General features: G+C 38.5%; 1 protein-coding gene across 7 annotated transcripts in view; it reads right to left on the bottom strand.

Annotated features, from left to right (window-relative positions):
• The window catches only part of LOC106879774 (uncharacterized), a 55,217-nt gene that overhangs the window by 5,685 nt on the left and 26,588 nt on the right, over window positions 1–22,944 (bottom strand). For 6 of the 7 annotated variants that reach the window (XM_014929476.2, XM_052973155.1, XM_014929474.2 and 3 more), the window contains 2 exons: window positions 6,871–7,172; window positions 4,617–4,758 (listed from right to left, as the gene is read on the bottom strand). In XM_014929476.2, coding sequence (XP_014784962.1) covers window positions 4,617–4,758; window positions 6,871–7,172 — 444 coding nt within the window. Of the gene's footprint in view, window positions 1–4,616; window positions 4,759–6,870; window positions 7,173–16,638; window positions 18,504–22,944 lie in introns of those variants that run through there. The other variant, XM_014929472.2, reaches the window with a different exon arrangement.

Here is a 22,944-nt window from a genome sequence, read left to right as displayed (position 1 = left end):
GAAGCACTAGTCTGATCTTAAGTACTCTGTCACTTACTCTAACGACCTCGATTACCTTATCCACCCATTTCTCCGCTAGAAGTATTCCTACGCCCCCGACCCCGTCAGTGTTCCCTGCCCAGAAAATCTTGTACCTGTGTTCTTTGCCTGTGAGGAACCTTGCAGAACCTCCTCTCCATCTTACTTCCTGGATGCAGCACATATCTACGCATCTCCGTTCAAGCATCTCAACAATTTCACCAGATCTACCTTTCAGCGTGCCGACGTTGAGAGTGCCAATCCTAACAGTATGGGTGTTGGGGGTGTGGGCCTGTGGCCTGGGAAGGGGAAAAGCAGTGTCGTGTACCTGATCTCTCTCTCATATATATATATATATATATATATTTTTGTTTTTTTTGTTTCAGTCATTTGACTGCGGCCATGCAATTATATAAATATATATAATTGCATTTAGACATAAATGATACTAATGACTCACTGTTAGAACTAGGTACACATATGCTTCAGAAACAAAGCATTTTGTTGAGTACAGAGCAGTGTGTGTCCATGTATGATTATGTATACAATTGTGGAGGTGCAATGGCCCTGTGGTTAGGGCAGCAGACTCACAGTCATAGGTTTGCGGTTTTGATTTCCAGACCAGGCGTTGTGAGTGTTTATTGAGCAAAAACACCTGAAGCTCCACAAGGCTCTGGCAGGGGGTGGGGTGGCGAACCCTGCTGTACTCTTTCACCACAACTTTCTCTTTCTTCCTGTTTCTGTTGTATCTGTATAGCAAAGGGGCCAGCCTTGTCACACTGAATCTCCACCCCAAGAACTACATTAAGGGCACACGTGCCTGTGGAGTGCTCAGCCACTTGCACGTTAATTTCATAAGCAAGCTGTTCCGTTGGTCTGATCAACTGGAGTCCTCGTAACCAACGCTGAGATATATAGATATATATAAAACATGACATTAGAACTTGACACAACCCTGCAGCTAACCGGTCTCCTGTCAAACAACCAACCCATGCCAGCATGCAAAACAGGTGTTAAATGATGATGATAACATAATTATCATCATTTTCTCATCGTCATATACATACATACATACATAAGAATGTGTGCATGAGTGTATATGTATGTAGGCACAGAATTCTGGGTTCAGTCCCACTGCATGACACCTTGGGCAAGTGTCTTCTTCTATAGTCTCAGGTCAACCAAAGCCTCGCGAATGCATTTGGTAGACAGAAACTGAAAGAAGCCTGTCATGTGTACACTAGAAGAAGCAGTCAAAACGACCAAAACCACATTTAAGTTTTCTGTTGTGTTCAAATGTACACTATTTTATATTGAGAATATGTTGTCTATTGACTTTTTATACATGCTAGGCCACTGGTAGTGAAATTTCTAACAAACAACTCACTACTCTATATATATTTTACGTATATGTTTTTAGTAATTTTTACAAGATTAATTTGGTAGTTAATCATTTACTGCCAAATGAAACTGTGCTTGAGTGGTGAATTTGAAAAATTATAATGTATAATAAAGAGACACGTGTTAATCATCTCATAATTATGTTTGTGTTATGGCGCAATCACTGATGAAAGATTCGCCTAGCAAATTATTTTTAGGTCTGACCGGAATGAAATAACAAGGTAAGAGTTATTATTTTTCTTTCCTTTTGAAGATTGCCCTTAAATATGGTTTTAGTCGTTTTGACTACTTCTTCTAGCATGTAAAAACTGCCTGTTGAAGGCAGTTTTTTCTTGTGTTTAAATGTACACTATTTTATATTGAGAATATGTTGTCAATTGACTTTTTATACATGCTAGGCCACTGGTAGTGAAATTTGGAAAAAAACTCACTACCCTATATATATTTTACATATGTATATGTGATTGTGTTTGTCCCCCAGCTCCCACCATCGCTTGACAACCAATGCTGGTGTGTTTATGTCCTTGTAACTTGGTGGCTCAGCAAAAGAGACTGAAAGAATAAGTACTATTTCTTAGAAACACTAAGTCCCTTCAAAGTGGTGCTCCAGCATGGTCACAGCCAAATGATTGGAAACAAGTAAAAGAAAACATACACACACATTGCTTTACACTTGTGAACTTTTCCTGTTAGCAGTAAAATTAGTTGCACCAGTATTACTAGATATAATGGCTTTCCAGACATCAGTCAAACCATCCAACCCATGCCAGCATGGCAAACGGACGTTATACGATGATGATGATGATGAATGTCCTTCAAGATGGTAGCCAGTCTCTTTGCACCACTTTACTAAATAGAGTCACCATCTGATCACTAAGGCACAAGTTTGAACTTGAAAGATCGAGTTGTCACCGATAATCATGGCTGTTCTGATTGCAACAAAAATCAGTATTCACTAAGTTATCAACTATCAAAGTGCAAATGTACGTTGTTTACACATGCTAATGTATATCTTGCTCTCACGAGTTGGCTTTAACCCTTTGACATTCAAACAGGTCATATCTGACCCAAATCTTCTCCCTGTTTTATGTTCAAACTGACCGGATCAAGCCTCTCACGACTACTCTGCAATGACTTTCTTAAAATAATTACATAATTGAAATCTCAAAGCTACAAGATAATGCATGATTAATTGAAAACAATTTGAATAAGTATTACATCTGACAGAATAACACGAGTGCCAGAAGGTTAAAGACAAAATCCACTCCTAACTGTACCGAGTTGGGGGTTGGTTATCGTTGACAACAATTTAGTCAGCTGGTAATGAAGAGTTGTCTCCCTTACATCCAGTTTTCAACAGTTTTTCTACTCATTCTATTACAAATGTGACTATAAATACAGCATGCTCTGTAAAATGGTTGGCATTAGGAAGAGCATCCAGCCATAGAAACGATGCCATAGCAGACAACTGGAGTCTGGGCAGTCCTCCAGCTGGCCAACTCCTGTCAATTTTTCCAACCCATGCCAGTATGGAAAGCGGACGATAATGATGATGTTGATTATTGCTACTTCTGGTCAGAAGAGTGCCATCACTTCATTGAGCTTGCACGATCATAAATACATACATCATTTAACACTTTTCCATGCTTGCACACACACATATATATATATATATATATATATAACTCCATCTTGCTCCATTCTAAACAAAACTGTCCAACAAACGGGAACGTTTTTGTGATATTTTTGAGGCTTTTTAATAAAGTATATATATATATATATAGCAGCTGGTGTTAGAACCCTTATCCACCATTGAAGCACAAGCAGCACCATGAAGATTCTTTTAGGATCTTCAGCCAGAATCTCTTACTTAAAGACGCCTCTGACAGACCAATATTAGTTAATTCCGTTTCGTACTTGATTTCATTTTATCACTCTGGAGGGATGGAAAATGAAGTTGACCTCAACATGGTTTGAACTCAGGACATAGAGGGCCAGAACTAAATAACGCAAGGCTTACCGATTACCGATTCTGTTAATCCACCGCCTCAAACTGTTACTTAATGGTTTTGCCATAGGCCAGGGAAATATCACTATCACAAGAGACAAAATAAGATACTCAGTGGCATTTCGTCTGTCTTAACATGCTGGGTTCAAATTCCGCCCAGGTCAACGTTAGCTTTCGTATTTTCAGGGTCTATAAAATAAGTACGAGTTTAATTGAGTGGCCCTTTTCCCCAAATTTCAGACCTTAAGGCCATAGCTGAACAAATATCTCACTAATCTCATTTCATTTCTTTTCGTGGGTTGTTCTAAAGGAAAAAATTACCTCCCTTGGACTACAAAAATCAGTTCTTTTTTTTAATTCTTGAGTTTTTATTTTGTTGTTTTTTCAGCAATCAAATTAATTTGTCCCAAAAATATGACAACGTTGTTTTCCTTCTCTGAATTTAGATGAATTAATTATTCTCGGTTGAATAAGATTGGATGTATTTGTGGTGTAAATAATAAGTTATTTTGGAACATTTTCCATCGTAATTCTGTTACAACATGGCTCACCTTACACTAAACAACAACAAAAACAAAAGTCTAACAACGAATTATGACAGGGAGGAAATTGCTTGTGTAAGAACTTACTTCTCAGCCAGCGTTTTGTAACCTTTGTTTTTTTTTGGGGGGGGGGGGGAGTATTGCACACTACAATTCCCCTACCCCTCAATTGTAAGGTAAAGTATTTATTGTATGTAAACAGATCATTACTGAACTAGCATCTAAGTGGCTGAGTATTCCAGACATGTGTATACTAAATGCAATTCATGGAAAAAAACCAGCATAACTGTGACAAAGCTGACCTTTTGAATTACAGGGAGAGAGTCTGTCAAAAGGGCTTCCATACAGTTTCTATCTACAAAGTTTCTCTCACAAAGGTTGAGTCTTGTATCCAACAGGATCTATTTCTAACATTAACTTTATATTAAAATAGTCTTGCATACAACACTATTGCATAACATTGATGATTTCATATTAAAGTAGTCTTATACAACATTATTGCATAACAAACAAATTTATATTAACACTACAGTGTTGCCCATCATATGATGGGAACCGTCCAACCCATGCCAGTATGGAAAACAGACATTAAACGATGATGATGATGATGACTAGTTATCTTACAATAAACAACGGCTAAAACTTACTGGAATAGACACACATTCATTTTGCAACATCGCATCACAGAACTGGTTTCCTTTCCAAAGCGTTCGAAGAGTTTCCAGAATTTTCTTCTCGTGATTCAAAACCATATATTTATATACTTTGCTTTCGTTCTGTCTTTGTTGCCTACAAAAAAAATATAAACATGTTTACAAAAAGAAAGAAAAGAAAGCAAACATAAAAGGCTGGAAACATAAGATTTGTATCCTTCAACAACACATTAGTAAGGCCTTGAAAGGAAAACTGTGTAGAAAGAGAAATCCGGTGTGGCCATGTGGTGCATAGGGATGACAACAGTGGCATAAGAAGTGCTGAATGTGTGAAGTAGATGGTGCTTTTGGAAGGGGAGCAATTCCAAGACACAAGTCCAGGTAAGGTTATTTATGGAAGACCAGCAGTCGCCCTTGCGTACCAGCACCCCCTCTCCATGCCACTGATGTTATCCGAGGGAAAGGCAAAGGCTGATGCAGCTTGGCACCAGTGATGTCGCAACACATTTCTACAGCTGAGTGAACCGGAGCAACGTGAAATAAAGTGTCTTGCTTAAGAACACAACACGCACATCTCAGTCCAGGAATCGAACTCACAACCTTGTGATTGTGAGCCCAACACTCTAACCACCTGTGCCTTGTGGTTTCACTTGTCAGTAGAAGCCATGCACCTTCACAAGTAAGTAGAAGACACAGAAATAAGTACTAGAAGTTAATTCGTTTGAATAAACTCTTCAAGGCAGTGCCACAGCATGGCCACAGCCCAACAACTGAAACAAGAAAAAGAATAAAAAAATAACAAAAGGACACATTGAATAATGGTCACAGTTGGATCCTGTGTGATGTTTGGTCAGGCTGACCAGAGCTGACAGCAAACACCAGGTTAAAACAAAACAACAGCAAATCCAACTCTAATAACTGACACTATATTTCAATCGTTCCATTCTTTTAACTGTCACCAACTGCAGTGTTTTTACATCCATCAATGAACATTCTGTCAGCTGTCAGACAGTGTGTATATTATTAACATATACACATTGTTTCACATTCAAAACATACACAAATATATATATATATAAGTTTACCTCTATGGATTTTCTATAGAGTTCAGAGCCAGCACTGAAATTGACAGCATTTCGTGCCACAAATATGTCTGTATAAACAATGCAATCAAAGACAGAGAAAACAGGTAATGGGTGTATATGCATATTTCAGGAAGTATTGCTCGTCCATCAGTATCACATCCAACTGATCAACAATTCACAAACACATTGCTTAAATATATTAGTGGTGTAACACTAATATATATCTTGTTGTATTTTGGGATGGTCGTGTTTTTTTTTTTTTTTGCCTAATAAGCACACGCACTATATATTTTACCTCCACTCGTTTATTACTGTTCTTATTTTATTATTTTAACTCATGTCCATTGTCCAGAAATCTTTTGTCACACATCTGTGACCTCTTCAGCAACACTTTTCATTTTCGTGTGTTCTTGCTCCATTTACTCCTATATATATATATATATATATATATATAATTTATCTATAAGAGAAATAAGGATAAACTCAAGTTTATATTATTAAAGTTCCTACACACGTTTCACCACTATCATTGTTTGGAACTCAGCTGTAGGTGTTCAGAGAGCATTTAGATGCTCAACCACAAAGGATCATCAAGGAACACAGTATTGCATTAGGAAGCAGCCTAGATTATGATAATTTATGTGGAGCTCTATATATAACAATAGCAGACATACATCTATTTGTACACACATTCTTTACTCTGTGTGTGACTGTTCACAGTCTATGCAGAGCTACAGCTGTAAACAGTGACGTAACCGTTTTTCAGCTCAGCTACAAATGATAGCATCACTATTTACGAGTTGGGCTGCTGGTGATGCAACCATTAGTGGCTGTGGCAGCAGAAGGTGACATTTGTTGATATTTTTTGTCAACAAATCATCTGCTAGCTCTACACATTTCAATTCCTCTTGAATCCAAAAGAAAAAAAACAAAAGGAAACCCTTTCTGGACAAAGAGTAAATAAAGGTTGGTGACAGGAATAGTAAATGCAAGAAAATAAATCAAAATTAAACCACGAAAACAATGAATCATATTTGGAATACTCTGAAAAACCTTTCAAAAGTTTTCCTAAGTCTTAGCATAAGACTGAATTCTTCAAAATTTAAATCAAATATTGAACTAACAACAAATCTCACACTTAAATAGCAAGATTTATTACCAACCTTTCCTCGGCTAATTTCTCAGCCTGTTGCTTCTGGGCTTCCATAAATTCAGCCTGTTGCTTTTGAGCTTCCATAAACTCAGCCTGTTGCTTCTGGGCTTCTATGAATTCAGCCTGTTGCTTCTGAGCTTCCATAAATTCCGACTGCCTCAGCTTGAACTCCATAGGGTTCACTGCCGCTGTTTCCACAATGTCTTTCTCTGCTGCTTGTTTCTCTACCTGAACGTTACCATTGAACGAGTTTAGTGAGTATGTATTACCTACATTGTTAACACTGGGGTACAGTTCACAGTTGTTCTCCTCCTGGAAAATTAAACAAATACCATTAGATAACCTTGACATTGTACATGCATTGGTCACCATGGACTATGCTCATAGTGATTCGACAATGAAAACTAGACGTTACCATATAAATCATCATCATCATCATTTAACATCTGTTTTTCCATGCCAGCATGGGTTGGATGGCTCAACAGGGGTTGGCAATGTTTCTACAGCTGGATGCCCTGCCAAATACTCTACAGAGTGTACTGGGTGCTTTTTACATGACACCATCACCAGAGCATTTTACAGGGTAGTAGCACAGTGCTTTTTATGTGGCACCAACACCAGTGCTTTCTACATGACACCAGTACCAGAGCTCTTTATATGGCACCAGTACCAGAGCTCTAACAGTACCAGTGATTATTACATGGAAGCAGCCCCAATGCTTTTTACCCTATAAATTATATTTACAGCAAAATAAGCTAACTACTTTCAATCACCTCATTAACAATAAACTAAGATAATTACTGCATTTTTCAGCAAACAAATTGACATAATAGATATTGTAAACATTCAAACAAAACACTCAAACATTGTCTCTATCTTTCCATATTCTGCTGCATTTCACATGGAATTTTTGGTCCTCCAACATTGTCTTGGTGTAGAAGTCAAAACCTACTATTTTTAGCTGAAAAGTGTGCAGTGAACTGTGTAAGCTGTTCATGAATTACACATGTAGGAAATTATGTAAACTAATAAGTGAACCATGTGATCTATCTAATGAACACTGTAGGATAAACTTTGATAATTTTGGGGGAGTAATCATAAATGTGCGGTTGTTATATAAGATAGGATGGAAGTACAATGGATACAGAATAATAAAACATGTAGAGTAACTTTTAACATGTGGAGTATTTATGAGATGTGGAATAGCTATGCATTTGAGAATAGTCAAAACATATGATGGGGATGGTTATAAAACATGTAGTATAGTTATAAAACAAGTGTGGTAATTATAAACATGTGGGATGGTATGACATGTGGCAGATTTGTAAACCAGTTGAGAGCCACATGTTTTGTAATTCTCAACATATGTGGCAGGTCTATAAAACAGTGTGATGTTTACAAAACAATGAAGTATTTTTTTACGTTTGGAATCATTACAACACATGTGGCAGATTTGTAAAACATGTGGGACACTAGGTAGATAATAGCAATTATAAAAATCCAACAATATTAAAATATTCAATTTTACTCCCAAAATTAAAAAAGCAATTCAGTCACATCCGAAGCAGAAGAATGAATATTTATTAGAGATTTTGTAAAGAATTTCCATTTTAACTCTTTTTTGTTGTTGTTAGTGAAGAGAAGGAAATATTTGATGACAGGCCAACCACTTCAAACTACAGAAGCCCTTTTGTTACAACAAAGCAAAAAACGAGGCATTTGTATTTCTTTTGAAATACAATGCTTTGTTTCAATTTATTTTTTAAATAACTTCATTATTATTATTAAGTAAGTGTTTGGGACATAAAGAAACATGAAATTTTGATGGATCCCCTTAACCCTTATGTCCCCATATTTCTGTTGAAATTCATTGCTTTGTTTTGATTTATTTTTAAAATAATAGACAACTCAGTAAAATAACTTTGTAGTTATAAATCTGATGTCTGGAACATAAATTAACGGGACATTCTGATGGGAGTTTTTTTTTAGATAATTTTTAAAGAAGTTTGTGACACAGAACCATGGGTGGCTCCGGGTAGAATGGTATCAAAAGAAGCTTGGGCTTCTTTTAATTGAGATAGTTTTGTAAGGTTTTCCTCAAGCCACATAGCTTAGTGGTTAGAGTGCTGCGCTCTCAACCAGAAGATACTGGTTTCAATACCTAGACCAGGCAATGCATTGTATCCTTGAGCAAGCCACTTCATTTCATGTTGCTCCAATCCACTCAGTTGGGAAGTTAACCTTGTGAGGAACTGGCATCCTATCTTGTAGGGTGGGGGTGCTGTTGTGTTGTAATCTCTACTGCAATGGAAACAGGGTCAAGCTCCAGCCTTATGAGTCCTGGAGTTTGTAACAGACTTAAGTCTAAGCCTTAAATCCTTTTCTTGGGATGGTGGAATGATGAAAATGATAAAAGAACTGATAATCAACCTTTAACCCTTTTGTATACTGATTATTCTCTTAAACGTAATGCTTATCTATCCACATTTTCTTCAATTAATCATGTATTATTTTGTAGATTTAAGCTTTTGATAATGTGATTGTTTATTTTTACAATGACACTGTAGGGTAGGTCTGAGAGGTCAGATCTAGTTGGTATAAACATTTAATCAGGTAGAATATTTCAACCTGCTGTAGCTGGTTTAAATGCTAAAGGGTTGACAGCATTCAAATTATTCGGTCAAATATAATGCTTGTCTATTCCCATTGTTTTGAATTAATTGTGCATTATCTTGTTTTGAGATTTCAATGATGTCATTGTTTATTTTGGGGACGACATGGAAGGGTATGTGTGAAAAGCCAGATCATAAAATACATAGAATACCTGGGCCGGATGTGGCCACTTTAAATGCTGAAGGGTAAGTATTCTTAGTTCAATTCTAGGACAGCTTTGCTTTTCATCCCCTCTTGGGGTCAAGAACGTAAGTATCAATTCAAGAAACTCATATGCTTTCTGCAAGGTCTATGAGAAGAGAGGTCCAGTTGTTACATAGGACTGAGGGTGGGGCCAGAGACCCAAGAAAAACTTTCTGACAAGGTGGGACCCAAAAGGAACTTCATTCCATCTTGCAAAATTTCTCTCAAAGACTTTTGGTCACCTCTATAAATTCCTGGCATTGTACCAATATTTGAAATCATTGTTGGTTTAGTTAGTCAATGGCCATGATATATTACTGGTACTTATTCCAACCATTTGGGGGAGTTGTTCAATCTGCTAGAAATAGCAGCCAAAGTCCATCAAATCACACCTTGCCATCTTAAGAAAGAATATACATTGGATAATGTGGTTCTGGCTTTCCTGTACACAAGAAAAGACAGGGATGGTCACATGCCTTCGATCACAAGTCTGCTCCATCAGGAATGACCTGGGACTGAACAACAATTAAGTTATGGTATTTTAAGGTTAAATCAACTGAGGCAAATGTAGAAAGCTCAAACAAACCATGTAAAAGCATGGAGTGTGGTGCTCTACTACCTCACAGCTCTACCTCCAACTACCACCCTCACAAGTCTTACTTCTTCCCAACCACCCCTCCACCTCTTTACAAGTCCTTCTAAAGCTATCACTGGTGGCTGTTGTTTGCTGAGTTTACTTGACAGAAAACAGACAAGACTGAATGTATGAAAACATATGAAGAAGACCAGTCCACCCTCTTGACAACTAACAACAAATATCTCAGTTCATTGACCTATAAATAGCTTCTGGGGTGTGCAGTGACAATTGGAATATGTTGCTCTATTATTATTATTTATTGTTATCTGAAAGCAAACTGGTTCAATAGTTTTCACACACAGCAGAGTTCCACCACCATCGCTATACTAACAACAACAACAACAACAACAGTCATGGTGTTTAATTGAGACACAATACCACAGTGGAGTTGGATAAAAAAAAAATTAACAGAACTGACCCACTCCAGTATACCACTGGTTAGACAAATCTATCGACTTCCATGAGAAAAAAAGTAAAGTTGGGTTTGAACTTGAAAAGTTACCATTATCATCCTCATCAGAATTGTTTTAACGATTACTGTTCCATGCTTACATGGCTGAATAGAATTGCTGCTTGAGGCAAACTTTCTGTTTTGGAGCCCTCAACTGTTTCCAAGCAAGGTAATATTTCCTCCATGGTCAGATAGGTTTTCACTTTGGACTGGAAACAAAGGTCACCACTTGCAGAACAGAGATGCCCGTTTACAACCATCACATGATGTCAAAACAAGGAGACACACATTATCATCATTTAATGTCCGTTTTCCATGCTGGCATGGATTGGACAGTTTGACAGGAGCTGGCATGGCTGGAGGGCTGCACTAGGCTCCAATTGTTTGCTTTGGCATGGTTCCTATGGCTGGATGCCCCTCTTACAGCCAATTACTTTACGGAGTGTACTAGGTGCTTTTTACATGACACCAGCACACACACATATATATATAAAACGATTCTGCAAGCTTACCACTTTATTAAATCATAATAATTATTTCTACTCTAAGTACAAGGCCTTGAAAATTTTGAGGGGAAAGGGGCTAGTTGATTACATTGACCCTAGTGTTTAACTGGTACTTAATTTATCGACCCCCGAAAGGATGAAAGGTAAAGTTGACCTCAGCGGAATTTGAACTCAGAATGTAGCCACAGGTGAAATACCGCTAAGCATTTCACCTGGCATGCTAACGATTCTGCCAATCATTAAAATAAAAATCATTCCTACTATAGAAACAAGACCTGAAATTTAGGGGAGGAGGATCATCGATTACATCAACTCCAGTGCATAACTGGTACTTATTTCATCGACCTCAAAAGGAGTCAATCCTGGCGGCATTTGAACTCAGAATGTGAAGACAGACAAAATACAGCTAAGCATTTCGCCCGGCCTGCTAACAATTCTTCCAGCTCACCACCAATCATACCAATCATCATGGTTCAACAGCACATACCCTACACAGTTCCCACCCACCACTCCACCATGATACCAGTCACATAACACATAATCTACAGAAGCACCACCCAATAATACAACACACAGCACAAAGTCTACCCAATCACCACCCAACTGGAATAATACAACACGGATTCTTACATAAGCAACACCCAATACTCTAACATGTCTCTCAACCACCACCATCATCATCATCATCATCTATAACTCGCATAACCCATATTCTACACAAATCCCACCCTATAATAAAACACAATCCACAGCATAGACCCTCTCTCTTTCTCCTCACAATGACAACTTGACACCAGGCAACGGTGGAGTAGTAGAATCAGTAAAGCATCAGATGAAATGCTTTGTGCTATTTAGTTACAGCTCTTTACGTTCTGAGTTCAAATACCGTTCAGGTTGACTTTGACGTTTTTTTTGTCACCCTTCCGGCTTTGGGATGGATGGGGAAGTCACTAAAATAAAGTACCAAGTACCAGTCAGATGACGTTGACTTACCCCTCCCCTCAAAAATTACTGGCTTTGCACCTAAATTGGAAACATTATTTAGTTACAGCCTTTAATGTTTAGAGTTCAAATCCTACTGATATCAACTTGAATCTTTCGTTCTTTCTGGGTTTCAGAGTTGATTACATAAAAAGTACCAATTAACTAAGGAGGCTGCAATGATATTTCCATAAAACTTCCAAGAAGTGGGTGGAATTACAGCAAATTCCATAACATAACACTCAATGCCATGGCTCAACAATTTTCATACAGCATCAACTCCGTTGATGGAATTGTTGCTAATTTATCAACCTTCAACAAGTAAATTTCTGGCAAACGATTAAACAAGTACCAGACTTTAAAAAATAAGTGCTGGGGTTAATTCATACGACTAAAAGCTTTTCAAGGCGGTACTCCAGCATGGCCACAGTCTAATGACTGAAATAAGCACAAGATGATAAAAACACATCTTGATTTTAAAAAAACAAAAAACAAAACAATAATTTTTCATACTTTAGAATCATTACCACTTTTTAATAAGGTACATCCAAAAGAAATTTAATGAAAATATTGCACAAAATTGATAAAGAACAATGAAAATTCCGTGATTTTATATTGATGTGATCAGAATATTTAATGTAAAACTATGTTTGGCAAATATTAGTAATTATGTTGATATTTGATTGGAAATGACTAAGTTTTAGACACAAATTACTGCATTCTTGCAGATTTTGTTTACTAAATGAGTCAGTGCCCTTAATGCTAAAAGTTGTTTCCAGTGTTTATTGAGCCTTTGGATAGCCACAGAGACCTCCCCAGGGGACAATATTGATCATTTTGCTGACCCCCGCTGCTCTACCCAATCAACATGAAACCAAATAGCACAACTGACATTGTACATAATCTACACTCATTATATAACACAACACACAGACAACAACATTAGAACACAACTCAAAAGGCAACAGAAACACCACAGAACATTCCAACACAAACACATATTCAAACCCAGTGCTTCTCAATCGGGGTCCATATAAGATTTTGTTAAAATGTATCTCCAATAAATTGCTTATATTTCTACAATACATAAAACATTTCAACCCATGCCAGCAGGGAAAACAGACGTTTGATGATGATGATGATGATATATACATTGAACTGCTATGGAGGCCCAGCAGAGTAAAATTGAATTCAAAGGGGCTTTTTTGGCATAAAACATCTCACAACACACACCTGCACAAGTAAAACACGAAATCTTAAAATAACACCAGAGACAACAAAATAAAATTGACTTAAGACACAAACATGGGTTCGCTTCCCTCCCAAAAGATAATATGTTTTGTCATACCCCAGGTACATGGAGATGAAGTAACTGGTGGTGTTATTGGATCTGCGATAAAACTATTGCAGAAAAAAAAAAATGGTTTTGATCTGAGCAGAAACAGAAGGCCAGTACTTCTGAAGAGAGAAGGGTTAATCAATACCATTGGCTCCAGTGCTTGATTGATACTTTATTTTATAGAACCCTGAGGAATTTGAACTCACAAAAATCTAATCGCATCAAAGCTTTTTTTTTTCCAACGTTCTAATAACTCTCTGCCAATAACAATAATAATCCTTTTCTACTGACACAAGGCTTGAAATTTTGAAAGCAGATGGCTAGTCAATTACACCAGCCCCAGTATTTAACTGGTACTTACTTCAGCAACCCCAAGAGAATGAAAAACCAATAATAATAATAATAAGACTTTCTACTATAGGCACAAGACCTGAAATTTGGGGGAGGGGGGATAGTCAATTACCTGGTACTCAATTTATCAACTCTGAAAGGACAAAGTCGACAACAATAACAATAATGGCCTCAAATTCTGGCACAAGGCCAGCAATTTCGGTGGAGCGGGTAAATGGATTGCATCAACCCCTAGTTTTCAACTGGTACATATTTTATCGACCTCAAAAGGATGAAAAGCAATGTCGACCTCGGCAGAATTTGAACTCGGAACATAAGGATGAATGAAATGCCACTAAGCATTTTGCCTAACGTGCTAATGATTCTGCCAGCTCACCAATAATAAGATTCTTTATTTGCCACAAGGGTAACTAATGAGGGACATTACTGAGACGGGTTGCAAGGACAGACAAGGCTTTCGATCAAAGTGTGTGTGTGTGTGTGTTTTAAAAAATATATGAAGATGTAAAAATAAGTAACAATAAAAATTACATGGGCACAAAGTCAGAAATTGATGGTGATGGGAGACAGTCAACCATAGCAATCCCAGTATTTGACTGGGGTGTATATTTTTTGACCCCGAAAAGATAAAAAACAAAGTTGACCTCAGTGGCATTTGAACTCACAATGTACTAAACCAGAACAAACATTGCAAGGCATTTTGTCAGACATTCTAACGTTTTGCCCAAACAACGAAAATAATAATCCTTCCTATTATAAGCACATAGCCTGAAATCTTAGGGGAGGGAGCTAATTCAATTACACTGACCCCCTAAGTGTTCAACTGGTACTTATTTTATCATAAGTCAACCTCGGCAGCAATTTGAATTCAGAAAGTAAAAGCTGGAAGAAATGCTGTTAAGCATATTGTTTGGCATGGTAACCGCCAGATCATCGCCTTTTCAAAAAGAAAACAAAAATTACTTTTTACTATAGGCCAGGGGTCTCTATGGTGGTCAATATCGACCCCTGGGGGTTGATAAATGCCAGAAACTGCACATCTACTTAATTATTATTATTATTATTTATTTATTTTCTTGTACATACCTGAGGGGTGGGGGTCGATGAGGAATCAAAGAATTCCATGAAGGAGTCGATGGTCTAAACAGTTTGGGGACCTGCTATAGGCACGGGCTGAAATGAGGGGAAGCACCCAAAAGACTGCTGAAAACTTGTGGATATTTAAGGTTATATGTATTAAGCAGCTACCCACACAAGTTCTACCAGAAATAAGACCGAATCTGAGTCAAACCAAAATAATAATAATAATAACAGTTTGTTTTCAAAAACTGACAAGAAACTCTGCTTTTATCGTAATCCACAAAAACCTTCAAGAACTTGCTTTCTGCCTCCAAACTTTGATCATTTTACTTCTTTCAATTTCAAACAGCTTAAGAAGAAATTAGTAAACGTAGAGTGTGTGTGTGTGTAAAGCCTTTATAAGTACAGGAAAATAAAGTATGAGTACTACTACAGGAGTCACTAAGGAAGGGGTATATCGGTTGGGTGGTTGTGAAGAGGAACTAAAAACCCAGCTGGTTCCTCTCAACTGTGAAGAAGTAAAATGGATCGATTGTAGCACAGTGTGTGCGTGTGTGTGATCAACTGACAACAGCACAGCTTCCCTGATAGTATAGCGCTGCATCTCGTATGTATAGTTGAAGACAGCTATAGTATACGGGTATTATTATGGGGTATGTATAGCTATCACACTATAGACAATGAGCACCACCGGAATACAGAAGTATTACAACAATCTAGGAATGTCACAGGCACGTAAGGGTATAACTGGACCTGTGAAAATACGTTACAATTAGCCAGGTACCCCTATAGCATATAAGGGTATGACAGTTAGGACTACAAATTAATTGTAGCACAGAAACCATCGTAGAACTTGAGTAAACAGATATGTAAGAGAAAAACTATAACAGAAAATAGAATATTTAAAAACATCAGAGTATTATAGTAAATAGATCGGGGTACCATAGTTAGTACATCCGAGTACCATCAGACACATTTGGGTATCATGGTATATACAAGCGGAGTACCACAGCAAGTGCATCGAGATGTCACAGTGATGGTATCCCAAGAAATTTTAGGGTACCAGAGCAGATGCATCAGGGTAAGACAGGTATTATGGTTCCATAGATACATTAGGTTATCACAGAATAACGCATTAGGGTAGTATCAGATACGTCAGGGTACCATAGCAGCTAGACCAAGATAGCCACAATAGACAAATCGACGGAGTCGCACGACCTGCTAGAAATAGCAGCCAAATTTCCTTCAGATCACATTTACCGTCACACAAAAAAAGACGAGATGGTTATGGTTGGAATCCCTTTAGGAATAAAGCTAACCTGGAACCAAGCAACAACTATAATAGACACATCAGGGTACCTCAAGGACTTCGAAAGGGTGGAAAGAATTTACCAGAATTTGTTCAACTTCTCAGATTAATGTTAGAGTTACCTTCCTTTATTTACAAAATGAGGATATAAATAGGGGTGGATATATACTGTTATTGAGGCTGCTGGGTACAGAGAGAGAGAGAGAGAGAAGTTCGTGGTGGGTGGTTTAACGAGGACGAAGGTGAATGTGAGTAGTATATAACTTACCTGAGATGATTTTTTATTCCGAGAGTGAAGTGAAGTGCCAGAATGTGAGGACCACGTGTTTGTAGTGGCGACATGTGGTGTTTGTAAGGGACGTTGTGCTGGTGAAGGGACCTCGGGTATGGATCCTTCGTGAGGTGCTTGACTACAGGTTATTCGACTGACATCCTTAGCATCCAACCCACCTTCTTCCATTAGATACAGCAGTGTGGAACGCAAACAATGGTTTGTGTAAACTTTAGACAAACCGGCGTCGTTCGAAATGGATTTCATAAACTCGGCCATTCTCTTCTCACCCATCGGCTGTTTTGTATACCAAACTGTGTGATAGGGCGGGTCAACATTTAGCTTTTGATGACAGAAGAATCGCGGATAATGTGGGTCTAATTTGGAAACATATTTTAGGAACATCTTTACGGGACAATTAACAAATCCTACACGTTCTTTCATCACTAGCTGGGTGTTACTTTTACGGGTTGTGTCGCCGGCTTTATCGATAAAGTAAACATAACGCTGGTTGTTAGCATCGACGTCCATGCCGAAATTATCTTTGGTCAGGTGTGGTAAATTCTGTCGGCACTGACGTCCAAAGTAGAGGTAAATATCCATAAAAACTCTCTTTTGGAGTCGATCAGGATCAGAAAGATTTTGATTACACCAGGCATATGCTTTCTTAACTTCTTCCAACGATAAAATATCGTGATGCTGGACATCAGCTTTCCCTTCCAGCTTCAGGCATTCGCCTAACGCCACCCATGCATCATTTAATGGTTTTTTCAAATAAGCATCGTTGAGAAAATCAACTCCAAACTTCAAAGTAAAGCGATTTAAGGCGTAACGAATACTTCTAAGGGCATTGAATTTATATTTACTGCCGTCAGTCCGTCTGAGATCGTTAAAGAAGGTGGTCAGGTAGGTAAGAAGTCGCTCCTTGGCAGGCATGTCACCACTGGTCACATGGTAGGACAAATTTTCCAAAGACAATGGTTCACCTCGCTTGGTCAGATAGTGACGGAATTTCAACACCGCGTATTTCTCAGCCTGTTGACTGGACTTGGAGTCTTTCGTTAATAAACCTTCAAATTCTTCGTTGTTCAACGCTGTTGTGAGGTACAAACCACCGTCTACAGCAGATGTGTTGAGGTCTCCAACGAACGGAGGGTCGGCCATTTTGGATGTCACAACACAGACTCTCTATACAAAGCTTCTTTCCAGTTGTGCGTCAGCCACGTTGCCAACCAGAAAAAATTGTTTAATCCGATTAATACAGTAATAAACTTAGCTTGTTGTGTCAAGTTGTGAAGTAAAATTTACCTGAGAGATTCGACATCAAAAACTTTCGACTGGTTTTAATATATCAAATGAAAATTGTTACACGAGTCTGTGCAGAGGAGAGAAGTGAAAAAAAAAACTGCTAAACCACGACTATCAGAAAAACTGTTCAAATAACAGCAGACATGAGACATTAGACACAATATCACTTGGTTTTATATGAGCAGTAGAAGAAAAGCTGGGCGCTGAGATATTCTAACCAAATCACAACTTGAGTACATGTGTATTAAACTGCGTTCAGCGAATGTTCTCGAGCTTGTGGTGCGTTGTTTACCGTTCTGTGTGATGGTCGATTTAGGTCAGACTGCAGTAAATCGATGTGTACTGAGTGTAGCTAGCCACCAACAACTGACTGCCGCCCCTCTCTGAGTAAGCCTAACAACAGGGTTGTTATATCGACAAGCAGTTTAACTGTAAACAACAACAAACAGCAGGCTGCTGATGGTGGTAGGTTGGTTTCGAGAGGAAAGTAGAACAAGCAAGCAGACAGCAGCTGCCTAACTACCAACAGCAAACCTACTTCACACACAACTCTTTCTAGCTTTATTGCTTCGCCCTCTCTCTTTTATTATTCTTATTCTTTCTACTAAACCAAAAGCTTTTCCACCTCACCCTTCCCCCCTACTCATTCCTGACTTTTTATTTCTTCCAACTCTAACATCGAAACAACATTTAAATTGAACTTGGGGGGGGGGGGGAGGAAGAAAAACCAACAACTGGATTCATACACATATTGCGTGCTACCCAGAGATATATTTAACTGAGAGATACATAATACATATATTATATTATACAATATATTATATAATATATATATACACCATAACATTTGGGTGCAGTTTCACGGAGAGGAGGGGGAATACCAAGTGCTTTGTTAGAGAACAATTAAAAGTTACAATGCTCTGCCACTATTACTACTACCACCACAACTACTATTACTACGTGGTGGTGGTAATAGTAGTAGTTACGGTGGTGGTGGCGGTGGTGTTGTTAACAACAGCAACAACAAAATCAAGGCGAAAAACCTCACATTGTTAGCAAAATAACAATGTTACCAGACTGACTATATTAGTCAAATATGATAGCATCAGAATTCCTTTCAGATGAAGGAAAATAAAAGAAAAACACACACAAAGCAAAACAGAACAACAAAACCTTCAATACCAGCTGCCATATTTGTTGTTATAGACTGTCGACTTGTTAATGGTGATGATGATGATGGTGATGATGGCGGTGGTTGTGGTGGTGGTAATAAAAATACTAACAGTGGTAGTAATAATAATAATAATAACAACAATGGTGGTGTTGATGATGGTTGTGACGGTGGTGGGGATGGTAATGATAATAATGACGGTGGTGGTGGTGGATGGAGGCGGTGTTAATAAAACAATCAAATAATGCTAACAATTTCTAATATAAATAGAAGCAAGCTGAGGCAGTTGTGACATCAGAGCGTTGGACTAAAACTCATTACAATAACTTAGTCTCTCCCAGATTCGAGTTCGAATCCTGGCAAGACCGAATTCAATTCATCAAACAAACAAAGAATAGAAAGAAAAAAAAAAAGAAACCAATGTTGTGTTACTACTATACGAAATGATAAAGAGGGTGTTGTGATGTTCATGGCTCTTCCAACGAGTTAAGTAAGGGACTAACTGAAGAGAAACTATTCCAGTCGGAGTTCGAAACTGTGTCGCTGGTTTGACTCCCTGGCAACTTTATCCATTTCATATTCTGGTACCAGTCAATACATTGGTTTCTCCCACTGGTACAGAACCGAGAATATGATGAGAGGCGGCGTATAGTCGGTTTCATCAACTCACCCGGACACCGAGAAAAGAAGGGGTTATCGACGGCCAGGATTTTAACTCGAGACGGACAGGGACAAAATTAAATTCTGTGAACCATTGGGGGTTTTGTTTGTTTGTTTTTTCATCTTTTAGTCAAGAGGAAAAGGCAAGTTGCCGTTGACATTTTACAGGGTCTCTGAAACTGGTAGCAAAATAGGAAGAAAGTATCTTTAACCCTTTGAATGTGGAAAGCAGAAATATTCCGCTCAAAATGTTATTACCGGTAAATGCGGAAAACGGTTTTAACCCAAAAGCTTTCTAAAAGCTCCTTTCCTTATGCTGCAAGGAGCAGAGAAATCCTCATTTTTACTAAAGACAATTTTTTAAATTTTCTTTTTTTTCTTTTTCCACATATTTCATTAAATATTTCTTTACAGAGCACGAATCAAATACTTAAAGCGAAGGATATGAAAACTGTACCCAGCAATTCTATTTTGGGGGTAGATAACACCATAACGGGAAGGACCAAGAAATTTAATTGTGCAGTGAAAGGGTTAAACGCCGAAGCCTGACTCGAATGCTTGGTATGAAAAGTAGGCTCTGCTATTAAACGAGGTAACAGGTTAAGGTGACCACCCAAATAGTATGAGGGTGGGATTTGAACTCAGAACGCAAGGAGTCGAAACAATGTTTCTGCTAAACCACCACCTGTCCCGGAAGGATAAGAGTCGACTTCAGCAGGATTTGAACTCGGAACAGAGGTTAGACTTTCATTTACATATTACTGCTGTGATCATAATTGATGTCATCTTCTAAGGCGGCGATCTGGTGGAATCGTTAACACGCTGGGCGAAATGCTTTACATTCTGAGTTCAATCTCCACTGAGGTCGACTTTGCCTTTTATTCTTTCACGGTCGATAAAACAGGTACCAGTTAAGTACTAGGATCGATATAATCGACTAGCCCCTCGCCCTTAAAATTTCAGGCCTTGTGCCTACAGTAGAAAGGATTATTATTACTGTCATCTTCTAAGGCGATGTTTTTAGTAGGAGTTATAGGTGTTGGTGCCTTTCCTAAAGGAATCTCTGAGATAAGTCATGAAAAGCTTTAGGTTCACACCAGGAATGGCGGGGACAGCCGCGCAGACGGTCAAGAACGTTATCTTTTCTCCCGTTTTCTCCAACGAAATGACCAACACAATGAGACTACTGAAGCCAAAACGAGGGCCATGCTGCCGTTTGGCTCCTGGTCAGTTCTGATCGAACAGATCAATGACCAAAGGCGTTCTAGTCACGACTCTCTCGCTTTTTCCTTTTCATTTTCTTTCTGGCAGGCGTAGTGTATCTAGGACTACATTATATTTTTAAGATGACGGGGCATGATGAGGGAGTAGTGGCTGTTATTTCTAGCATGTCGAGCAACCAATAGAAGTTCCGTCGTTTGGGGAGCATAAAGACTGTGGACGTCCAGGCCCTTGTAACAGAACCTAATATTGTGGGGTGGAAGCGCTAAGCAGCGAGAAATTTTCTCCATGACAAAACACAGTAAATGGCTTGTTTTCCAAATACGCCACTGGCATATTTGAACTACCATTCTGCAAAGTTGGACACAGTCATCTCTCATGCAGTTGATCAGTTAGTTCAGGCACAGGTATTGCTGTGTGGTGAAGAAGCTTGCTTCCCAAACATGTGGTCTTGGGTTCAGTCCCACTGCACAGCACCTTGGGCAAATGACTTCTACTACAGCCCCAGGGCTGACCAAAGCCTTGTGAGTGGATCTGGTAGACAGAAACTGAAAGAAGCTTGCTGTGTATATGTGTGTTTGTGGGTAACAAATTAGATCGACCCAGTACGCAACTGGTACTTAATTTATCAACCCAGAAAGGATGAAAGGAAAAGTCAACCTCGGCAGAATTTGAACTCAGAAGGCAAAGACAGATGGCATACCGCTAAGCATTTCACCCGGCCTGCTAACGTTTCTGCCAGCTCGCTACCTTATTTTATCAATATATATTAAAATAATATCTATAATGATATTTATTGATAAATAAATATATCGGGTGATATTATTATTGGAATACAGCATCTGGAAAACTAGTGATGAACTGTCTGTTAAGATCTACCAAAGATATATGATATGTGTGTTTGTGTGTCTGCTTGTGCTTATGTGTGTGTGGTGGGGGGGGGGTGCACAGATACACACACACAGTGTTTTCTTTCTTCAAAAGTTATACGATACACATGCTTAGAGTAAAGATGTATACAGTCCCTCTATCTCTCTCTCATACACACACTGTGTGTGGTAAGTAGGACATCACATCAAGATCTTAGGTTTCACCTATTGTCAGCTGGTCATGTTGAGTCATGCAGAGTATTAGAGTATATGTTGGAGGGAGGGTGGATCTTAGATACTCACACTAGAGAGTCTAGGTAGAACCAGTAAACACACACACACACACAGCAACCACTTCTGTATTCACAGCAGTGTGGTGTGTACCCCACCACCACCACCACCACCACCACTATATTGCTGTAACACGCAATTTCTAGACATGGTAAGACTATTCTTTTCTTTATAAACAACGAATAAGGCTGAAAGAGAGAGAAAGGGAAGAGGGGGAGAAGTACTCAGGGTCTCCCTTTTGTATGAAAAACAAACAGTAAAGTGGGTGTTAACATAGATAATGTAGTGAGCCAAGAATCGTTAATATATTCATTTAAAAAATTACATTTGTAATGAGGAGAAAAAAATCGTTAGTGTTGTGATTAATTCTGATAAAGTGGAGCAGGGGAGATAACCCTGAAATAAAGTATTGCATTTGCCTGTTCCCTTCTGTTTTAGATTATTTAAATTGTTCCTCCGAGGAAGGATTTGGTTTCTAAGAAAAATACATAACTCCATTGTTGGAATAAAGATAACAAAAAACAATTCACGCGCGCCAAGGCTCTGGTCTGCTATAGTAAGAAGTGTGGAAAGAAGTTTGCTTCCCAACCACATGGTTCCACGTTTAGTCCCACTGCGTGGCATCTTGGGCTCGTGTCTTCTACTATAGCCACGAACCGACCAAAGCCTTGTGAGTACATTTGGTAGACGGAAACTGAAAGAAGCCCGTTGTATTTACTACGTGTGTGCGTCTATGTGCGCGCACGTATGTTTGTTTACTTTCTCGTAACTTGGGGGGGGGGG

This window comes from Octopus bimaculoides, chromosome 15 (genome assembly GCF_001194135.2).
Source record: "Octopus bimaculoides isolate UCB-OBI-ISO-001 chromosome 15, ASM119413v2, whole genome shotgun sequence".
NCBI classification, from domain to species: domain Eukaryota; kingdom Metazoa; phylum Mollusca; class Cephalopoda; order Octopoda; family Octopodidae; genus Octopus; species Octopus bimaculoides.
This window is presented reverse-complemented; position numbering and strand designations above follow the sequence as displayed.